At 38.3% G+C, this 19,947-nt stretch overlaps 1 protein-coding gene across 2 annotated transcripts in view; it reads right to left on the minus strand.

Moving 5' to 3' along the window:
- Window positions 1–19,947, minus strand: part of CYP7B1 (cytochrome P450 family 7 subfamily B member 1) — a 125,516-nt gene that overhangs the window by 75,934 nt on the left and 29,635 nt on the right. The window contains exon 1 of one of the 2 annotated variants that reach the window (XM_069004857.1): window positions 15,440–15,545. The exons of the other annotated variant lie outside the window; for it this stretch is intronic. Within the exon in view, the coding sequence (XP_068860958.1) occupies window positions 15,440–15,471 (32 nt within the window). The 5' untranslated portion in view covers window positions 15,472–15,545. Of the gene's footprint in view, window positions 1–15,439; window positions 15,546–19,947 lie in introns of those variants that run through there. 2 annotated transcript variants of the gene reach the window in all.

Below are 19,947 nucleotides of genomic sequence, written 5' to 3' on the forward strand. Positions count from 1 at the left end.
TTGCTATGCTATTTAACAGTTTTTAATGAGAAACTCAAAAGGCAATTTAGAACAAAAGAGGTATACATCAAATACAGAAATGTGTAATCTACATCAGAATCAATTATAGGTAAATTAAACATATTTGGAAAATAGAGCATTATTACTGGAATGATGAATATTTTCAAAGTATTTCTTGATGGATTTCACAGTTCAAACACACTTAAGTCAGAAGTTAAACATACAAACCAAAGCAAAAGTCTATAAAGCTGAGCTATGCTTCTACATTGCTGTTCCTAGAGTTTATGTTCGGTATAACTCACAAGGATTGCTACTCCCTATCAGATATTCTCAAGCGAATCGGAGAGCTTATAAGAATAAAGCAGAAAAGAATAAAGTAGGACACAGAATTCTTGCTTACATTGTCTTCACAGGCCATTTAATTATTTTACAGGTCATTGCAATCTGCATATATTTTGCAAAGGTAATATTAGATATGGTCATATTCAGGTTCAAAAGTGCCTTTTATAGCCCAAAACTGAATGCTGTAGTTTAAAAAATAAAATATGAATGCATGAAATTGTTATAGTTTAACTTGAAACTATTCTTTTTTTTCTGTTCTCATAAAATACAAACTTGCACTACACACACACACAAAACCCAAATATTCAGAAAAGTTTGCTTATACTACTGTTGTAACTGCTGGCAGGGAGCTCTATCCCAATTAGACCTTAAAGAAATGTACTGTCCTATTATCTGAGTGTGTTTTTGGAAATGGCAATCAAAGAAATATTCTAACATGAACAAGTGTTTCTAAGTGCTAATTATTCATGGTATCACTTGCTGATTGGTGCCTGCGGCCATGAAAATTTATTTCTAGGCTGTATTTACAGTAAAACCAAAAGTGCTTAGTGGCAAGTAGCTTAATCAAATTTAAGAACAGCAGACAGATAACATAGGAGAATTTTTTTTTTTGTTGCTTTAATCCTCTCATTTGGTTTTGAAACATAAGGCCCTGTTCACTTCATTTAAGTCTCACAATGACTGGAAGCCTGATCAATCTGTCTTGTGTCTTCTTAGGGTGAAACTGCAATTGAGTGGAAGCAACAGATGAACAAAGCCCACATTCAAATCTGTAGCTCATTAAAATAACGTTAAAATAGGGTAAAATCGCAATTGTAAGTGAATTGTAGTTGGCTTCTTTCAGCTACATACATTTGATTAATAAACCATACATTCATTAGCCATGAACCACTGGTCTTTAAACTAAATTTAAATGAATGACCCTGCTTTTTTGATCTTCAGACAGTTTTGAAAACAGTTATGAAATAAAGCTTAAAAAAATAGGTCAAGGGCTGTTTCCTACAAGCCAAAGAGCTAATGGGATACAATCCGTCAAATCCCATAATCAATTCAAATTCTGATACAGAAACTTAGAAAGCTGCAAGTTTACAAGAGACATATTGTAAAACAGCTTTTCAAGAGGGAAAAAAAAGAAGTATTGTTAATTTGCTTTAAACTCACAAGCAGTTCAACACTTCCAAGAACATTTAAAAAAAAAATACTGTAAGAAGGCAACCTTAATTAAGGTTACAGCAACTCAAACAGCAATGAGAGAATATGGGGATGGAAGAAACCCTCTAAGTCATGAAGCTGAGTATCCTGAAGGAATTCATCCCAGACCATCCTGTTCAGAAATGTAAACAAGGATGTTTCTGCCTTGAAACATGGGTAGAAGTTAAACTAGTATTTTTACACAGACTCTCCCTCAAGATCATAGAATCATAGAATGGTTTGGGTTGGAAGGGACATTAAAGATAATCTAGTTCTGCCCCCCCTGCCACAGTCAGGGATACCTTCCACTAGATCAGGTTGCGCAGGGCCCCATCCAACCTGGCCACTTGCAGGGATGGGGCATCCACATCCTTCCTGGGCGACTCATTCCAGTGCTTCACCACCCCCTGAGTAAAGAATTTCTTCCTAACAGCCAATCTAAACCTGCCCTCTTTCAGTTTAAAGCTATTTCCCCTTGTCCTCTCACTATCTGCCAGTATAAAAAGTCCCTTTCCCTCCTTTTCATATGTCCCCTTGAGGCACTGGAAGGCTGCAGTGAGGTTTCCAGTGAGGTTTCCATCTCTTCTCCATGCTGAACAACCCCATGTCAGCCTGTTCTTGTAGGAGAGATGCTCTATCCCTCTATCATCTTTGTGGCCCTCCTCTGGACTCACTCAAATAGATTCACGTCTGTCTTATGTTGTGGATCCCAGACCTGGACCCAGCACCCCCGGTGGGGTCCCACGAGTGGAGAGTAGAGGAGCAGAATCCCCTCCCTCGATGTGATGGCCACACTGCTTTGGATGCAGCCCAGGATGCGTTTGGCTTTCTGGGTTGCAAGTGCACACTGCTGGTTCATGCCCAGCTGCTCATCCATAAGAACCCCCAAGTCCTCCTCTGCTGGACTGCTCTCAATGGCTTCTCCCAGTCTGTACTCATGCCTAGGATTGCCCTGACCCAGGTGCAGCACCTTGCACTTGCACGTATTGAACTCCATGAGGTTCCCATGTCCCGCTTCTCAGGTTTGTCCGGGTCCCTCTGGATGGCACCTCATCCTTCTCTTGTGTCACCTGCACCACTCAGCTTCACATCATCTGCAAACTTACTGAGGGTGCACTCAGTCCCACTGTCTGTGCCACTGATGAAGATACTGAAGAGCATCAGTCCCAAGGCATATCCCTGAAGGACACCACTCGTCACCAGCCTCTGCCTGGACATAGAGCCACTGACCTCAACTCTGGCTGCAATGATCCATCCAATTCCTTATCCAATGAGTAGTCCATCCACCAAACCCATATCTCTCCAGTTTGGAGATAAGGATGTCTTGTGGGACCACATCAAAGGCCTTACAGAAATCTAAATATATGACATCTGTCAGACTTTCTTCATCAACCATGGCCATCACTCCATTATAAAAGGTCACCATACTGGCCGGGCACGATTTGCCATTGGTAAATGTGTGTTGGGTGCCTTGGATCACCTCCTTGTCTTTTATGTGCCTTAGCACATAACTAAATGAAGAGTAAAGCTTTGTCCCATGAACAGAAACCACTGTTAGATGATGGTAAGAGTTATCAGGAATTGCTCCTAAAGAACATTATTTTATTTTAGGAACACTTTGGATTTCCTGGGAATTGATCAAGGTTTCGTCTCAAGGTTTGCGAATAATCGCAACTGTCTGCCACTGTTTTTTCAGGAATTCTGCATGGGGAAGACAGGCTGCAAGACATGGTGACAGCTGGAATAAACCACTGCTAATCCCATACCTGACAAAAAACCCCCAGGTCATGCTTTTGAAGACGACGAGAAAATAATTCCTAACTCAAATTCAACACTCAGCCCAACACCTGAGCCAGCCAACTATCAAATCTGTATTATATTTGTCTGCCTCCTTAACACCACTGAGGTGTCACTCCACTCTCCTTGCAGACTCTTTATTATACTTGTTTTACATTTCAGGGGCTCTCTCTGAAGCGGTAACATGAAAAAATTCAGGCCCTGATTTATCTCTCTTAAATTAAAGCAATCAGTAAGGATCCTAATCCCCCTGCATATCCTATACAGTGCATGGAAAGTATAGTTCCTAGTGTGAGTGCTAATTCAGCTGCTCTGAATTCCTCTTTAGAGATACCTGTCTTACATCCACAGCAGAGGGACAATTGCACTCTTCATTTTTATGTGGTCTGGTGCATGAACGTAGTATGGGTGAATGTATCTTCACTTATCAGAATTTCACATTTTATTTAAAGATGAGTTTGCACCACAATGGCTTTAGGTTGGTAGACAGTGGCATGCCAACAAGTTTCCAGCTTCCATCCCATGTACCAGTGAAGACAGTAAGTACCCTGCTTTTGGCTGTACGTTGGTTTCAGATTAAATTTTAGGTACCTGAATGTAGGTATCTAAAATTGCTTGAGCTCCCTGTGCCCAACAGCAACCAGTACCATCAGTGGAGGTCAAACTGATTTATTTCACCTGAAGTAAACAAGCAGGACTCAATTCAGCTGCCTCAAGATAGGGGTCTATCTAGTACTGTGAGATGCTCCATGGTATTTATTCCACATTCACACATAGCTGGCAGGTCTGACACTGCCATGGACAGAGAGTTACATCCTTCTGGACCCACAGCTGAAGGCCTCACAAGACAGACATCTCTGCTTAGGAGAAGGAATGGTGCCCTTTATGTCTTCATTACGAGTATGTCCCTGCATCGTAAATGATTTCCACAAAACCATTGCCAGTATCTCAGGAGAGGTGACCAGGGAGAGAACAAAAACAGAGGACAAATACACTGAAACTGCTCTCATTGTCCATTTGGATGTGCCGGAAGCTCAAAGGGTTCAACACTCTGAGGAACAAATATCACCACACTCAAATAAGGGGTCTGTGCATGTATCCCACCAAGCCCCAGGCAGGGACCATGCTGAAAACTGGGCATCACATACAGACTGTATGGAGCAGCAGAACACTCCCACTCATGTGGCACTGCTTTTATCCTTTAATAAAGCAAACACCTTGCCCCGTTTTCTGGCAATAGCTAAATAATGTCAACACCCATTTTTGGAAAAGTTACTGCACTGGTGGCAACCATTTTTAACTCTCCCTTAGTACATGCCATAACATGGTGATTCTCTGAAAGGCTAATTATCCAGTCTGATCAAAAAGTATATCTCAGTTCATCTGGGCATGGGAAGTCTTTAAGTTAAACTCATTTAATGTTTTTCCTATACTGGCAGTATAAATCAAACCAATCAACCTTAGTGAAGTTTCTCATAGAATTAAGGAAACAGTAAATTTTATTGTGAAGCCTATTTAAAAGAGGCTAAAAAACCTGTGCTTCTTTCTTTTTAATTATGCCAAGTATTTATTTTACTACAGCCACCATTCACTGGTTACTACCATTATTACACAGCATTTTTCATCAGTATTTTATGTTTGTGTGTTCAGTGCAGGAGATAAAATGGCTATAAAATAGTAGTAGAGGTAAATATTCATCAGTTAAAAACAAAGTGATGGTAGCATAAAGCTTTTGACCTAAAATCTTTCATATTCTGGAACTGGTTTGATATTTATAATCTTTTGTATTTATTTCATGCATGAACTCTGTTAATTTAGCTGTGTTACTATAAACTTCACTCAATGCTGGAATTAGAAAGTTGACAGAAATGTTGTTTAAGCAGAAAGCCTTTACTTCAAGCTGAAGGCTGAGAACACAGTCCTCTTTTGATACTTATCACCACTATGCATATTGAGGACTGAACATGCAGTAATTGTCTGCAGTGAGTACTGAATATCAAATTTGTTTGATAAATTTGTACACAAAAGTTTCCATGTCTTTAGAAATATCACCCACTTTCCCAAATACATAGGGACTGAAAGGGCATAGACTCCTCCTAATGAAACAAGAGAAAGCTACCTGAGAGGCACCTTTGCTTGAAGAAAACAGAAATAGCTTCCATTTTGCTGGTGGCCAGCTCTGTTTTAAGGGCTGATGCCACTCAGTTGCATGAGAGCCACTCAGAAACCACTGCATCATCAAATGAAACCTAAAGCAAGTATTAGTAATGGGAAGGTATTTTCTGAGATGACTGGGATACATGACTTGGAAGCAACTAAAGAACTGGATGAACATGCCAGGACAAAGCTTTCTACAAGATCTCTAATAACCAGAAGCAGTTTCGTTTTTTAAAACTCATTTGCAAGAAAGTAGAATAGTTTTTCTCTCAGTGTAAATGAGTCCATACTTGTTGGCTTCTACTTGGAAAGTTAGGAAAACACCTTTCAAGACATAGAAGTTTCTATTTAAAAACCATTCAGAAATGGAAATTTTGCATGATAAATTGCTGCATAAAACTCCTTCTTGTGACATACAGCATCCATAAAGTACAATGGAATGTCATTTCCAAAAACTGAAAAAAAGGATTAAAACTCCAGACGAGTCTGCTTTGAGAAAAAAATCACCGTACTAATTTTTTGTTGAAATAAATACTCTTCATACAAATCAAGAGTTGCACAATATGATTATGTCTATTTCCTTCTAATTTAGCCATTAGGAAGAAATTCTTTATTGTGAGGCTGATGATGCACTGGAACAGGTTACCCGTAGAAGCTGTGGATGCCCCATCCCTGGAAGTGTTCAAGGCCAGGCTGGATGGAACTCTGAACAACCTGGTCTCTGGAAGGTGCCCCTGACTACGGCAGGGGGGACTGGGACTAGATTATCTTTAAAGTACCTTCCAACCCAAATCTTCTATGATTCTATGATTCTGTGAACCAATATTTTACATTAAAAAACTAAACCAGCAAACCCAGTAATTCTTAATATATCTGGAACTCAGCAGAGTATTCCAATAGACACAAGCAGTTCTGGAATTAGCTGCCAATGCCAGTAGTTTACACACTAAAATAAATTATTCATATGGGAGGCAGGCTATTAATGAAGTACTTTAGGGACTGGCTTCAAGGTTAGTTAGGTTTAAAATTTCCACCAACAAAATATTAAATATAAATGTGAACATGAAGTCAGCTCACTGGCAACAAAAAGAAGGACCAGAAATCACAAAGATGAAATGTGAGACATCAGTAATGGAAGATGTCTTAGCCTTAGCTGAGAGGTTGTGCACTTCAGGACAGGACAAAAACTGCACGATGCTGTGCTTCCACAACTGAAAACACAGAGGAGGCCAAGGACCAGGAGCTATAGTTTTTTTTCTAGCAACGAGACCCAAAGACACAACAGTACTGCTAATCCACATATTGTCAACAGAAATATTTGTATCACACCCCCCCCCCCCATCTAGAATTTCAAAGAAAATTTAGTGGACAATAAAATTTAAAAATAAATAAATAAATAAATAAATGGATTTATATGCTATAGGAGTGAGACCAGTTCTTTGGACAAGGACTTATACTTACTTATCATAGTAAAACTGCAGGTTCCTAAAAATACACTGGGAATAACTGGAAAGTAAAACCAGCAGATTTATTTAAGCTAGAATAAAAGTGTAGGCAAAAAAGTCTGGGTGTTACCTCTTAGCCTATTTGGGGCTGAGACGAGAAGTCTAATTTTATGGGTTTTATTAGCTTTTTTCATCTTCGTCTTTCTGTTCTCTTAAACACAAGAATGATGCTTAGAACTACAAGTCAAGAAACTTGTTTGTGCCCTTATTAAGATGAAATTCCTATTCAAGAACTTCACTTTGCAAGTTGAATCCTCTGAAGAAAAATAAAACCAACAAACCCAATTTTCCCCATTTTCCAAAATTTGTAGCAAAATGACAGCTTGCGCCAGGAAAGGTGGAAAACAAATCTTTGTAAGAGAAGTCCTTCCACGTCACAAATTAGGCTTGATAAATCAGATGCGTTGTCATAAAAGTTTTGAATTCATGTGCCAAATTGGGGGTAGCAGGCAGGTCTGCCTTTCCACCGTGGTGAAAACCTGTCTCTGCCTGAAGTCCACGGGCGATGTGAGAATTCTTAGCCATCTGACAGCTAAAAACGTGACCCACCTTCAAAAAAGAAGCATATGGCTTCCAGCACCCAATTCTGACAACATTTTGTCCTTATTCCAATTTTGTGCCAAATTCTCTAACTCTACTACATTTTTGCCTAACATATTATTCACCTTGTGAAAGGATGTTAATCAGTATCATTGTCAAAATGCTTCTCTGGGAAGAGAAATTTCCACCAGGAAAAGGAGACTGCTTAAAAATCTTTTTAAGGGATATAACAACATGTCCTAAAACAACAAAAAAAAAACAAAACAAAAAAAAAAAAAATAAAAAGGAAAGAAAAAATGTGGATTCAGTTTTTTATACTAATGAAAACTATAATCTCAGAGGAAAAAAAGTCAAAGCAGCTTCACTTCTGTGTGCCCATCCCAAAGAAACATTATTTATATCAGACTATTTCCCTGTCTCCTATAGGATGTAGAGAATCTGAGTCTTCATGTGATCTAAAGAAGAAATTCCCATTTTTTTCCCTAATAAAAACCCAGCCAAATAATATTAATACACAGACACACAGTACTAATAGTTCTGCATTATTGTTGTTTGTATCTATCTCTTTTACAACCCATGTTCCCATTTGATTGTAATGCATGGCAGACATGTGGGCATTGGATTGACCAAAGTAGAGTCTAATCCAACCTGAGACGACAGGTGAATTCCCTTCAGTAACTGCAGCATAAAATCACAACCCTACAACTGTACCCAAGTGCATCTCCACAGTTTTTCTGCCAAAAACTGGTAATGAGAAAAGGTTAAAGTGCAACACACTACTGACGTATTATTTTTTCCAAGGCTTTGATTTCTATCTATGTAGTTATACTGCTCTTGATTAGGAGGACTATAACCAAACACTCATATTCTGCAGCACCTGTTTGTGTAATTCCATCTGAAGTACAGCAGATCCCAGAATTGCACTTGGTAAAATCTCTGTATTTATTTAACTGAGCTGTAATTTCATGACAGCAATATTTGGCAAAACTGAATACCATTGAAAGTAGGCACTGGAGTTAATTGCTCAAGGCATATAACAAAAGGACTGCAATACAAGCCCAAGTCCAGAAAGCTGTGTGAAAGCAAACAAAAGATTAAAAGCAGAAGGAAACATCTACTGCTTGAGAAAGGCTGGGACTCTTTCAGCTCTTTCAGCATAGGAATGGGCCTTATCAGTACTTTGTGCAGTGCACTGCACACAGCTAAAAAGCATCCTTGAGCAGATGACTTTGGACTCTACAACACAGGATGAGGCAAACACAGCCCTGAGTCTGATGCAAGGAGTGAAACTTTGAGCAGACTTTCAGAGATGTGACAAAGAAGTCCCCGAGAGGAAACAAAGATTTCCAGGCTTCCTCCACTCCACCCTTTCCAGGAGGTGCAAATAGCAGGTGTCTTGGCTCCTCACCATTCCTGAACTTCGCTGGTGGTGCAGCATTCCCTCTGTCTCTCTCTTGCTCAGAGGTTTGGTCCTCTGGCAACCAGCAAGTAGGTGTCTGATACATTTTTTTCTAACTTCATGGCAAGGATTGCACTCTGTTAATACTGCCAGACATATATGATAGCTGTCAAGCTGGTGAGTTATTTTAACACTTGGAGAACTGACTCTGAAACAGTCAGGTAGCAAAATGCTAATGAAAAAGATAAGCAAATTAGTCAAATCAAGTATGCTACACTGTCTGTCTTAATGTTGCTTGGACATCTGGAAAGAAAAACAAGGCTTCCTACTGGCTAAATTCATTTTTATAACACCCAAGTGCCTTCCTGTCATTCACTAACTCACCTCACTCACAGGTCTCTTTCCTGGAGATAACTGCAGATGCAGTCTTTTCTAAGTACTTGAGGTTTTATTTCTTCTACTCACCTCCAGTTTCTCTCTGTGGAATTTTCCTGCCAACAGCCATGGACATACATGCACTTAGAAGGGTAAAAGTTTCTGAAGAATATTATTCTTCAATATTTAGTAGAAGGAAGTGCTTAGAACTCTTGTATACACTTTATGTGCCTGAAAATGAATCAGTAATGCAGAATTTTGTCCTCGCTCAGGAAACTGGATACTTCTTGAAGTTAGTACAATTTACTGCTCATCTGCTTTACCATAGGTTTTTTCTTCAAACAACTACGTGATTGAAGACTTCACTTACCAAAAAAAAAAAAAACAAAAAAAAACTATAAAAGTGGGCCAAATCTACAGCAATTAGTACAGGAGCACCATCTAATTCAAGGAAATCAAGTAGCTTTTTTTCCCCTTCATATTAGAGTTATTAGTCAATGGACAATTCAAAGTGCTGCACCAACTGGACATTTATACATCACATGGAGTCTTCTAAAGACTATTCATTCAAACAAGAAGGAAGCCCAGGAAGGAAGCATTCACAGATACTGCTAAGAAAATGACCCCCAAATAAGTTAATGATGGTGCAAGGGCAAAAGGACAGTGTCGCTATTTTTACTCACGTTTTCCACTTTTTACACAGAGGCTGACAGTGGTTTAGTAATAGTTTAAGTTAGGCTGGGGTGTCCTTTCATTAAATTATGGAAGCAGCCTGAAAAGGAGTACATTTGAAAAGCTACTCAGAGCTGTGAAAAGAAACATGTTGCAGCTGGTGCAGGTGATCATCTTTTCATCCAGGCTGCCATCCTCTTGTTTGCTTCCCTCCTACATGCACATATACATCATTGTTAATTTTATAAAAGAAATATCCTTGAATGTGTTCCTTCTGCAGATTCTTTACTACCTCATCATTTCCATCCATGAATTACAAAGAGACAGGAAAAAAGATTCTTACACAAAGAAATTAATACTAAGCTTTATGTGACTGTGATATGATTCTTAAAGACAGCAGTCCCCTAACTACAATTGTTGACAATTGCATTTTCTAAAGCATAATCACAACTTAATTGTAAGTTTAAATTTTGTAATATCACAAATAAACAAAAAAGATGTAACTATGTATTGTAATTGGCTGATCATACAAATACTTATTAAATATAAACACATATGCTTTTGTAGATTTGTTAGAAAGATTCGTTAATTGCTTAATGAAAGATGTCTTTCAGATACTAATTCCTTCATTTAGTTCGACAGATTAAATTTTATATGAGGAGATATTAGCATGCATGCAATGAAGTGACAAGGACAACTAAAAAGCTTAAAATGTTAATGGATGAAGTGCAGCTTTCTCAGTTACTCCAAACTAAAAGCTATAATCTTCATTACATGCACTAAAGATCATATTTTCCTCTGCTTTCTGCAGAGATAAGACAGCTATATTTAACACAGAAACGAACACCACAATATGTTTCGATTCAGCTGCTATATTTTCATCATCATAAATAAATTATGAAAACTTGAAACAGTGCATGAATGATTCCGCATAGAAAATAACAACAAAAATGCAATTAATTTTTATAGAAGAAAAAATTGATAGTTGACATCCAAGCAATCCAATTGCTTCTATATTTCATCACAGTAGCTTTAGGTAATTATCTTCTTGATAATCTCTCTTCTCAATGTGCTTTCAGAAAAAAAACCCCAAACAATTGGCTTTAGTTACTAAGGCACTACAGGGTTAATGTCAACCATTGCTGTAAAAAGCAAATTACTAGCAATACCAACAGTCCAGATCCTTCCTTTTTGCTGTAGACTGAAGTTCAATCTGGCATCATCTTTTCTCTGTCCCCAGTAGGGTGCAGGGAGCCCTCTAGCTTCCATGTGGGATTCCTACTGTGGTACATATTGGCCAGCATACAGCTGCTCTAAACAACTATTTGCATCTACAATGCGGTCATCCCACCACCTTCTTTTCAGATCAATATGATTGGGACAAACAATAGTTTGATTTTGATTGCTCTATAGTACGCTTGGGTAGAGCTGCTGAATGCAAGCGCATCGCTCAGAGACAATGGGCTGGTTCATCATCCAAAGCGTCCCTTTTCAAACAGCTGCCTCTGCCACACTCACCCTGACAAACGTCCAGAAAAACAGATGGTTTCAGCATTCATGGGCAGTTTAGTGAAAGCCCTAGAGTCAACTATTCAAGACATTTTATCATCTAGCTGATAATAGAGCATTGCTTGGAAATAAAAATGAAAAATACATTTAAAAACTCTATTAATTCGCACCCACGTGCAGCCCCCCTTGCACATACACAAAACAACTTCCCCGTGCCCTGTAACACTGCAAAGTGCAAGCACTAAAGGAAGCTTTAGTCTTAATCCCTTCTGTGGGATAGCAGCACCACTAAGAAAAATGACAATCAGCGGGTAATCTCACCAACCACATATATTGCAATACCCACAAACAAAAGCAATGAATTACTAATTGAATGGGAAGTTTAACTTTGAGCTGCCTGAGGTTTGCTGTGCATTAAACCAGGTCCTGCTATTTCTTCTTTCATTTTTTTTTTTTGCTTGTGTGTATCTAAGAAACAGAGATATTTTTTGCTTGGCTTTTTCAGGCTGAAAAACAAATGCTTTTGAGACATTGTATTGGGAAAGGCACAGAATGCACTACGATATAGACTCTGCTCATACCTATGGACAATCACATCATTTCCAAATAAAATCACCAGCCTCCAAGGCAAAAAAGCTGTGCTATTAAAAAGCTGAGGGTCTGTGCTCCCTTGAACATGGCTGTGCCACACTTGTCTGGAGGGACATGAAAGACAATGGCTCCTCTGCTGCACCAGCCACAAAGCCTGACGTAGAGATGAGAAATGGGAAATATTATCCTTCTGGAATGTCTGGGCAGTGATATCTTTCACAGGATGCATTACTGCTCCAATTTGCTCCACAAATCCCTACAGCTTTGGGGAAACTTAAACTCCTTCAAGTCACGCTGAAAAGTCTAACTCTTCTTGAGGGTGCATAGGAGGATTTGGCTTCTCTGAAAAAAATGGTGTTTTATTTATTATTCCTCACTTAACATTTTTAAAAGATTCATTATTACTGATCTATTAACATTTTGTTGGGCCCCATGAATTTTCCACAGCAAAGATAAATGCCATACTTGGCACTGCATTAGTCCAAAAAGCTGAGCTGCTGCACAGTCATGCTCACTCTAACTCTGCTTTTCAGTGGAGCACATGGGACTGAATCTTGCAAATGCTGGGAACTTTCTGGCAGCTGTATGCAAGTATGTGTCACAGAGTTCTAAAGAAAAGCAAAGAAACAGAAAGAAAGGGTCAGCAATCTTTTTTTGCCAATACCTCAATGTATTTTGGAATTAAAAAATACTCATAATAGAAAGACAAATATAACCAGATATTGTAAATGTGGACTAATTTTTTTCTTAAATTTTTTTTGTTTTCTGAAAACATTGGGCTTAATCTATTGCTTTCAGTTCAGGAAAATGATATTCTGAATCCAATCAGAAATCTCCAGTGATGAAAACTTTACTGAAGGTAATCCCTGAGTGATGAGAGATGGGACCAACTTGTAAAAATTAAGATAATTTAGTCCATGTGGCCATGCACAAATACAGTCATCACGTATAAAGTAGCTTTTCTCTACACTACTAATGATGTCAGTTTTGGACATGTGTTTGTATTTCTCCAATAAACTCTTCCTTACTGCTGAACTTACACAAAGAGACCCTCTGAAGCTACTTCAAGTGTCTGCTTCCTCTTTCAGAATTTCTCCCATACCTCTGCTCTAACACCAGCTAAGTGTTACTGAGGTGTGCATGTTATTCAGATTGACAATATTATCATTAAGACTACAAAAACAGAACTCTCAGACACCTTAGGAGATTGTTCAATGTTCAACCCCTCTGCTGCATAAAAAGGAGCAAGGGGCATAAACATTCTACACAAAACTAACTCCTTGAACTCCTTTCATTTTAAAGCATACTTTTAAAATTCTTGATTTCCTCATGATTTCTTTTGGAAACTCTCCAATTTATCTACATCTTTCTTTATATGCAGTCCCCAAAACTGGATTCAATACTCCAGCTGAGGCCTCACCAGCACCATATGGTGCAAAATAATTACTTCCCATGTCTTACACATGACACTCCTGTTAAAGAATCCCGAAAAAAGAGGTGCTTTATTTGCAGTAGCGTGTCCTTTGTGAGTTGTATTTCACTTGTGATCTCCTAAAGCCCCAGACACTTTTCTGCCTTCCAATTACTTCTACTTTTTGTCTTTGTGCATTTACTGTATTGTGGGTAGTATTTTGTCCTTCTTTACTAAAAATTCACCTAGTCGATTTTTATATAGACACTTCTGAACCAATTCATTACTCCAAAGTGTTGCCAACCTCCCCACCTGCCCGTGTCCGACTCTATGCAAAAAAAGAATTAGCATTCTGAATGATGGATTAGATGGACTAGAGAGCAGAACTTTCTGTGGAAGAGCCCGTTCAGCAAAGCCAGGTGAGCTGCCCCTGCTGCAGCCGGGAAGGGCACCACCAATAACTTCTCTATGAGAACACTCTTCAACTGCTTTGCAGCCACTTATGGCGATTTCATCTAGGCCATATTTTTCAAGCTTGCTTATAAGAATGTCATGTTGGACAGTGTCAAAAGCCTCACTTAAGTCAAGATACATCACATCTCCTAGTTCTCTGTTATCCACTAGGCCAGTTACTCTGTCAAAGAAGGAAATGAGATTGGTTTGACACAATTTGTTCTTGACAAATTCATGCTGGCTGTTTTTTATCACCTGATTATTGTCTAGGTGCTTATGAATTGTTCTAACATTTCTCTGGGGGATCAAACCAGGGCTAAACTGGACTTGGCAACTGGAAAAAGGAGTATCCAGGGAATTAATGACAAGCCTGACTTTCTTCAGCCCTGCCATGCTGCTTGTGTTTACATTAAATACAACTTACAGCTTAAGATCAAACCAACAAAATCTGGCCAACTTCAACAGTAGGACCCTCTTGCAGTTAAACACTAATTACACTACATTGCTACAGTGCAATCATCATTTAGATCTAGAAGAATCATTTAATCTAATTCCTGTCCGAGAAGGTGAAGGGCTAAAATCCTATTCTCACTTTCTCCAATAAGGCCAGGACTTGGTCTTGCATCTTGGGATAAATTACCTCAGACTTCTGCTGCTCAGACTTGCAGAGCTGGCTTTACATCTCCTAGTGACATATTATTGCAATATGCAGACACATACTTAGTTTTCTAGCATGTTTAAAATGCTATCCACTCAGTGACATTAAAAGGAGTCTTCACACTGCTTGTAACAGCCTTTGAATAAGGCTTCAGAACACAAAATTTACCATCTTTCTTTGTTTTCATAGCCTCTTTCCCAGAAAGGTCTTGACCTTGTTTGAGACTTTGAGTGGTACTGCAATAAGAGTAATAAATATTATGGGAAAGTCATAAATCCCACCTCAGTTTAGAGAATGAGAATATGTTGTGAAATCAGGAGATATTTAGCCAGAAAAAAAAAAAGGGGGGGGTGGGGGAGAAGCAATCTGGGAGCATCCTGTTGCCAAAAAAAAAAAAAAAAAAAAAGAAAAAAAAAAATCACAAAACAAAACAAAACCCAAACAAGAAAGCCCTTTCCCTCTCTGTTTTACTTCCAGTTTAATGTTTCCCTGGTCATCTTTCCCAATTCTTTATATTTTCCTAATATTTAAGTGAGCTCTTTCTCATGCGCGTATTTTTATGCAAGAGATAAACAAGAAATTCTTTTCTTCCTCCTTTCTATCCCTTCTTTTCAGCCTTCCTCTTACTTTTTTTCCTATTTACTCCTCTCAGTTTTCAACTCATCCATCCTCCCCCACATTCCTCCTCTCTCATCCCCCACCATACTTTTTTTTTTTCCTGTCTTACTGTATAGGAACTATTTCTTAGTTCCCTTCCATAAGTCTTTTTAACCACACAGGTTTTTATACAGGTATTAAACAAAGTGTTGAACATCGTTTTGCAGCCATGTCTGGGTTACCTCAATTCAGCTTCCCACACTGCTGTTTCCATTAATGTCTGCTACAACATGTCTCACCCTTTGCATTGCAGAGGTTACAGGACATCACAGAGGAGTAATGCAGGCACGGCCATGGAAACAGCCATGTCAGCACCTCTGAAGACAAGTGAGTGTAGACAGAGAAGACCAAGCAAAAGAACACACAGCACTGAACATGGCTTCATCAGAAGCCTCCATACCCTGAAGGACAGCTCCCACTTGACTCTGGTCACAGCTGTTCCTCAGCCCTATTTAGATGAGTGATTTTGCAACTGCTGGAGACCCCAGGTGGTCCACATACCATTTCTAAGGAGGATATGGTAGACAGTTAGCCTATGATACATGGCAGCCTACATGTACCAGAGTCCTCAGTCTTAAAAAAACCCAGATAAGCTAGAAAAGCAGTTCTAGTTTTTTCAAGGTGGTACTGAAACATCCAGTAAGACCAAGACCTTGTTCCAGTACTCCTTGATGAAAATCTTTGACGTTCTGTAGAGCAGCCCATTCCTGTTCTTCTCTGTTTCCTCTATGGCCATCTGTTTGTCTTGTTTTCAAGATGCAGTTTCTTGCAGGAGAAATTATTTCCAGCTTTTACCATGCTCAGCACTAATGTAATAATAAATAGGTTTGCATTTATAGGCAACACTAATAAAAAAAATTTGGTTCTCTAATCTCTGTTTACTTTGTGAAAAAAAATTAATGTAAGAAATTCACTTAATAATTTGTGCATAAAAGTATCATTTTGTTTAAAGTCTGTCTCATTGCTAAACTGCATAAATGGATTTTCCACTGCTTTTATGACAGCTTTGCAGTCCAACACAGGGTATAGAAGTCATTAAAGAGGAAAATGTAACAGTAGAACTACAGAAACTGGCAAGGTAACATAGAAATAGAAATATTTCCTGTAACTACTTGCTCTATTTTTTCATGAAATTACTAGGTTTCAAGTTGACGTTGTCAGTGCAAGTAATCTTGAAATTTACACTACAGTAGTTTCACTGTCTCAAGTCAAAGGCAAAACATTTGAAGGAAAAAGTCATTTTTGAAAGCTTATGCATTAAAACTTGAAAGTTATTTGCTGGCTTGATGAAGGTTATTTCATTATAGACAGAAAAAACATTTTTTAAATTAAGACCCATATGTCTACAAATATTTTGATGCAGTGTCAGCCCTGTTACAGAACAATACATAATGAATTTTTAGATTTTCTATCCAGTCTGAGTGCTGTGAAATCCAGTCACCTAAAAGCATGAAGCAGAAGGTTCAGATTTTATACTTAGTTTTTCATAGGAAACATAACACTAGATCATTTAGGAGTTAAGTGCAAGATTAGAATAAAGTATATCCTCCAAATTTTGTATATGATATAGGCCGCATATGGCCAGTTCTTCCATCTGCCTAGATGACTTCAATGAAGACACAAGTAGATAAAATTGAAGTTAATTTAGTAACATGTACCCACATGATAGCAAGTCCAATTTTGATTGAAATCATTTGAGGGTTCTAACATTTGCATCTCTTCAATCAGCTTTCATTTCTTACAGAGATTCATCATCTCAGTATCTAGCTGGATTGCACAAAAATATGGACCTCCATTAATTTCTAGAACGAAAAATTGAAACTAATCCCAGAGACCATCTGGAAGGCATGAGTAGCATAAAAATTCAGCTCCTTGCCTGTAAGGCCACAGCTTTTCTTTAAAAAGAACAAAAAGTAATCCCACAAACTTGGTTCCATTTTCAGTTGCAGGTGCGATTCAAGGGCCTCGGCATCTCAGTCACACACATCTTGCTCATAACGAAGGCAACATAGCACCCAAACTCAGAATTCCAAAGCTTATGAAGTTGGAGCTGGTGGCTAACATCTTTCAGAGCATTCACTTCTTCTAGCTGGAATAGTTCTGAAATCTAACAAAGACTGTTGATGGATACAGAGAGGACAAAGTGAATGCAAACCGCATATTTTGGGACAAATCTTGAAACTATTTTTGACCCTAATTAAAGTTGTCTATGTGAACATCAACCTTGCCAGAAAAAAATGAAACTGTCAAATCACAGAAAGAAATGGTAGATGACACGACCCTTGTCTCATGTTACGGCTACTTACATGTGTAGCTTCAGTGTAGCAAGTTTGATTATAAACATAAATAAGAGTTCATATATGAGTATGCACACTTACACACAGACTAACAAAAGATTTCTAGTCTTTTACAGAATCGACATGTATTTTTTTATCATTCATTCTCTTTAAGAATAAATCTCATAGCAAGATTTTAAAAGTGGTATATCATAACAATATTAGAGATGTGTTTATATTAATGTGTTTCTGGAAAAGACCCTGTCTACATTTTGTTTCAGGGCTAAAATGTACTTGGGGAAGAATGAGCTCATTCAGAATAAATGCTTCTTTAAATCCACTTTAATTTTTTCTGTTGAGTTAATCAGATATGACACTGATTTTACCCTGTACTCAGAACCTGTTAGGTATTCTGTCCAGCTGAAATACAAACACTGTTTCAATTACAGAGGAAGGCAGGTAGAAATTAAAAGAGGCATTGCTCCTTTAGGTTTAAAGTCGCTTGGCTAGTCAGATCTTCAAGAAGAATCTCTGTTACCGAGATGAAGATTTAAACAATCGTGACTTTCAAGAGTGTGTTTCCACACCATTAGTGATATAGTAGTTCACATCAGAAAGAACTACTGCATTTTACAGAATTCAGCAGAGAAATGATTCTTATCTAGTACTTGGTAGAGGCAATATTTCAGGTTTTTTATGCCATGGTTTTTACAATCTAAACACAGAAATTAAATGCCTGTAGTCATAACTCATATCCTCCAATTGCTTTAAAATGGACATTTAGCTCCTCAAAGGGGCTGACAATGTCTTTTTAAATTACTACTGCTGATTTATATCATGGTGATATGACAAAGTAGACTTACGGTCCTCAAATCTGAAGATAGAACAAATATTCTTTGCACATAGTAGTGGGCAAAGGTTCTTCAGAAATAAAATATGCCTGCCCTCTACTGACCATCTAAGAAACTTTTTTAAAAAAAAAACAATATTTGCACCAGTAAAATTTTAAATGAAATTTTACATTTCTTTCCTCATTTAAACTGTCTCATAACATCATGTGTCCAAATTAGATTTCCAATCTCCATGTACTTGTTGCATCTCTCCAAAAAGCTCAAAGCCTGTTGGTTTGCACAACATGTTACATGCATCCAGATCTTTTTCTTTTTTTTTTTTTTTTTTCTTTTTTTCTTCACTGGTCCCTTGAGAAAGTCAAGGAGAAAGAATAGAGTAACCCAGAGTTTAAAATCTGAGTGTCTGCCCAGAATTGCTAATGTAAAAGACTCCTTTTTTGCAGCAGCTGTTACAAATCAAGAAGCAATTGTACTTGGGACATTCACACAAAATGAGTTTTATCCTCAGGAGAGCTTAGAAAACACAAAAGTGTTTGCAAAATTCATTGGATACCAAATTTCCAGGATAAATTTAATTCAGTTTGAAACACTGTGCACATGTGCTATCAGTTTTTAACAGCAGCAAGAAAAACAAAGTCCTGGCTATATACATGTGGCCAGTTCTGGCAGAGACACACAAGGACACATCTGGATTAGCCATCTCCTTTTGAGTTACAATTTGTCTAATCTGTTTTAGACTTACTTAAAATGAGATGAGCCATGCTTTAGAAGTGCTCCCCTCCCCGAATTGTGCATGCAGTCACATGAATCTTGGGAAAAGTTCTCTGTATTATTTACGCTAACCACAAGCAAACATGACCCACAATGAGGAATAAAAAGAACAAAGGAAATGCTCCTCTCCTGGCAAATCCAAGGACACAAACTGCTTCAAAGTGCAAGAAGAAGGAGTTCAGTCCAGAGAGGATTTTACCCTTGGACTCTGGGGATGAATGGCATTCCAGAAAATGAAGTTATCACTGTTTCTCTTGGGCTAGATGGGGCCAGCACTGACCCCAGCATAAGCTAGTGCTAACTGCTGCTGTTTTCAAAAGCTTTCAGAACTTGTCTGTGCACAGTCAATATGAACAAATTAGGCTGTGAACTCTAAACAGAATGATTATTCCTGTTCAGTTCTCCATGTGGGCACTCAAGGATAGGAAAGCATCCAGAGCACAAACTAACCACATAATTGCACAAACAGGACCTAAGGATCAGGCTGTCCAACTTTGACACTGATTGTAGCAGTGATTTCAGTGAGAACTTACCCAGACCCACTCTTAAGTGCTACGAAGAGCCAAAGACTTAATGCATGATTAAGCCATTGCTCTTGCCATTGAAAACCTATATATTCACTAGGTACAGCCCTGTGCTAATGCAAGACTAACATACCATGCTTTACATTCTTCAGTAATGCTATGACTTTCTGTAGTCACCAGAAAGTGACTTTCCAACCTGGAAACATTCCAGTCCAAATTTTCATTAGCCTTTGAAGCAAGTTGCCATCTTCAGAAACTGGCTATAGGT

The sequence above is a fragment of the Aphelocoma coerulescens genome, chromosome 2, assembly GCF_041296385.1.
Source record: "Aphelocoma coerulescens isolate FSJ_1873_10779 chromosome 2, UR_Acoe_1.0, whole genome shotgun sequence".
Taxonomy (NCBI): Eukaryota; Metazoa; Chordata; class Aves; order Passeriformes; family Corvidae; genus Aphelocoma; species Aphelocoma coerulescens.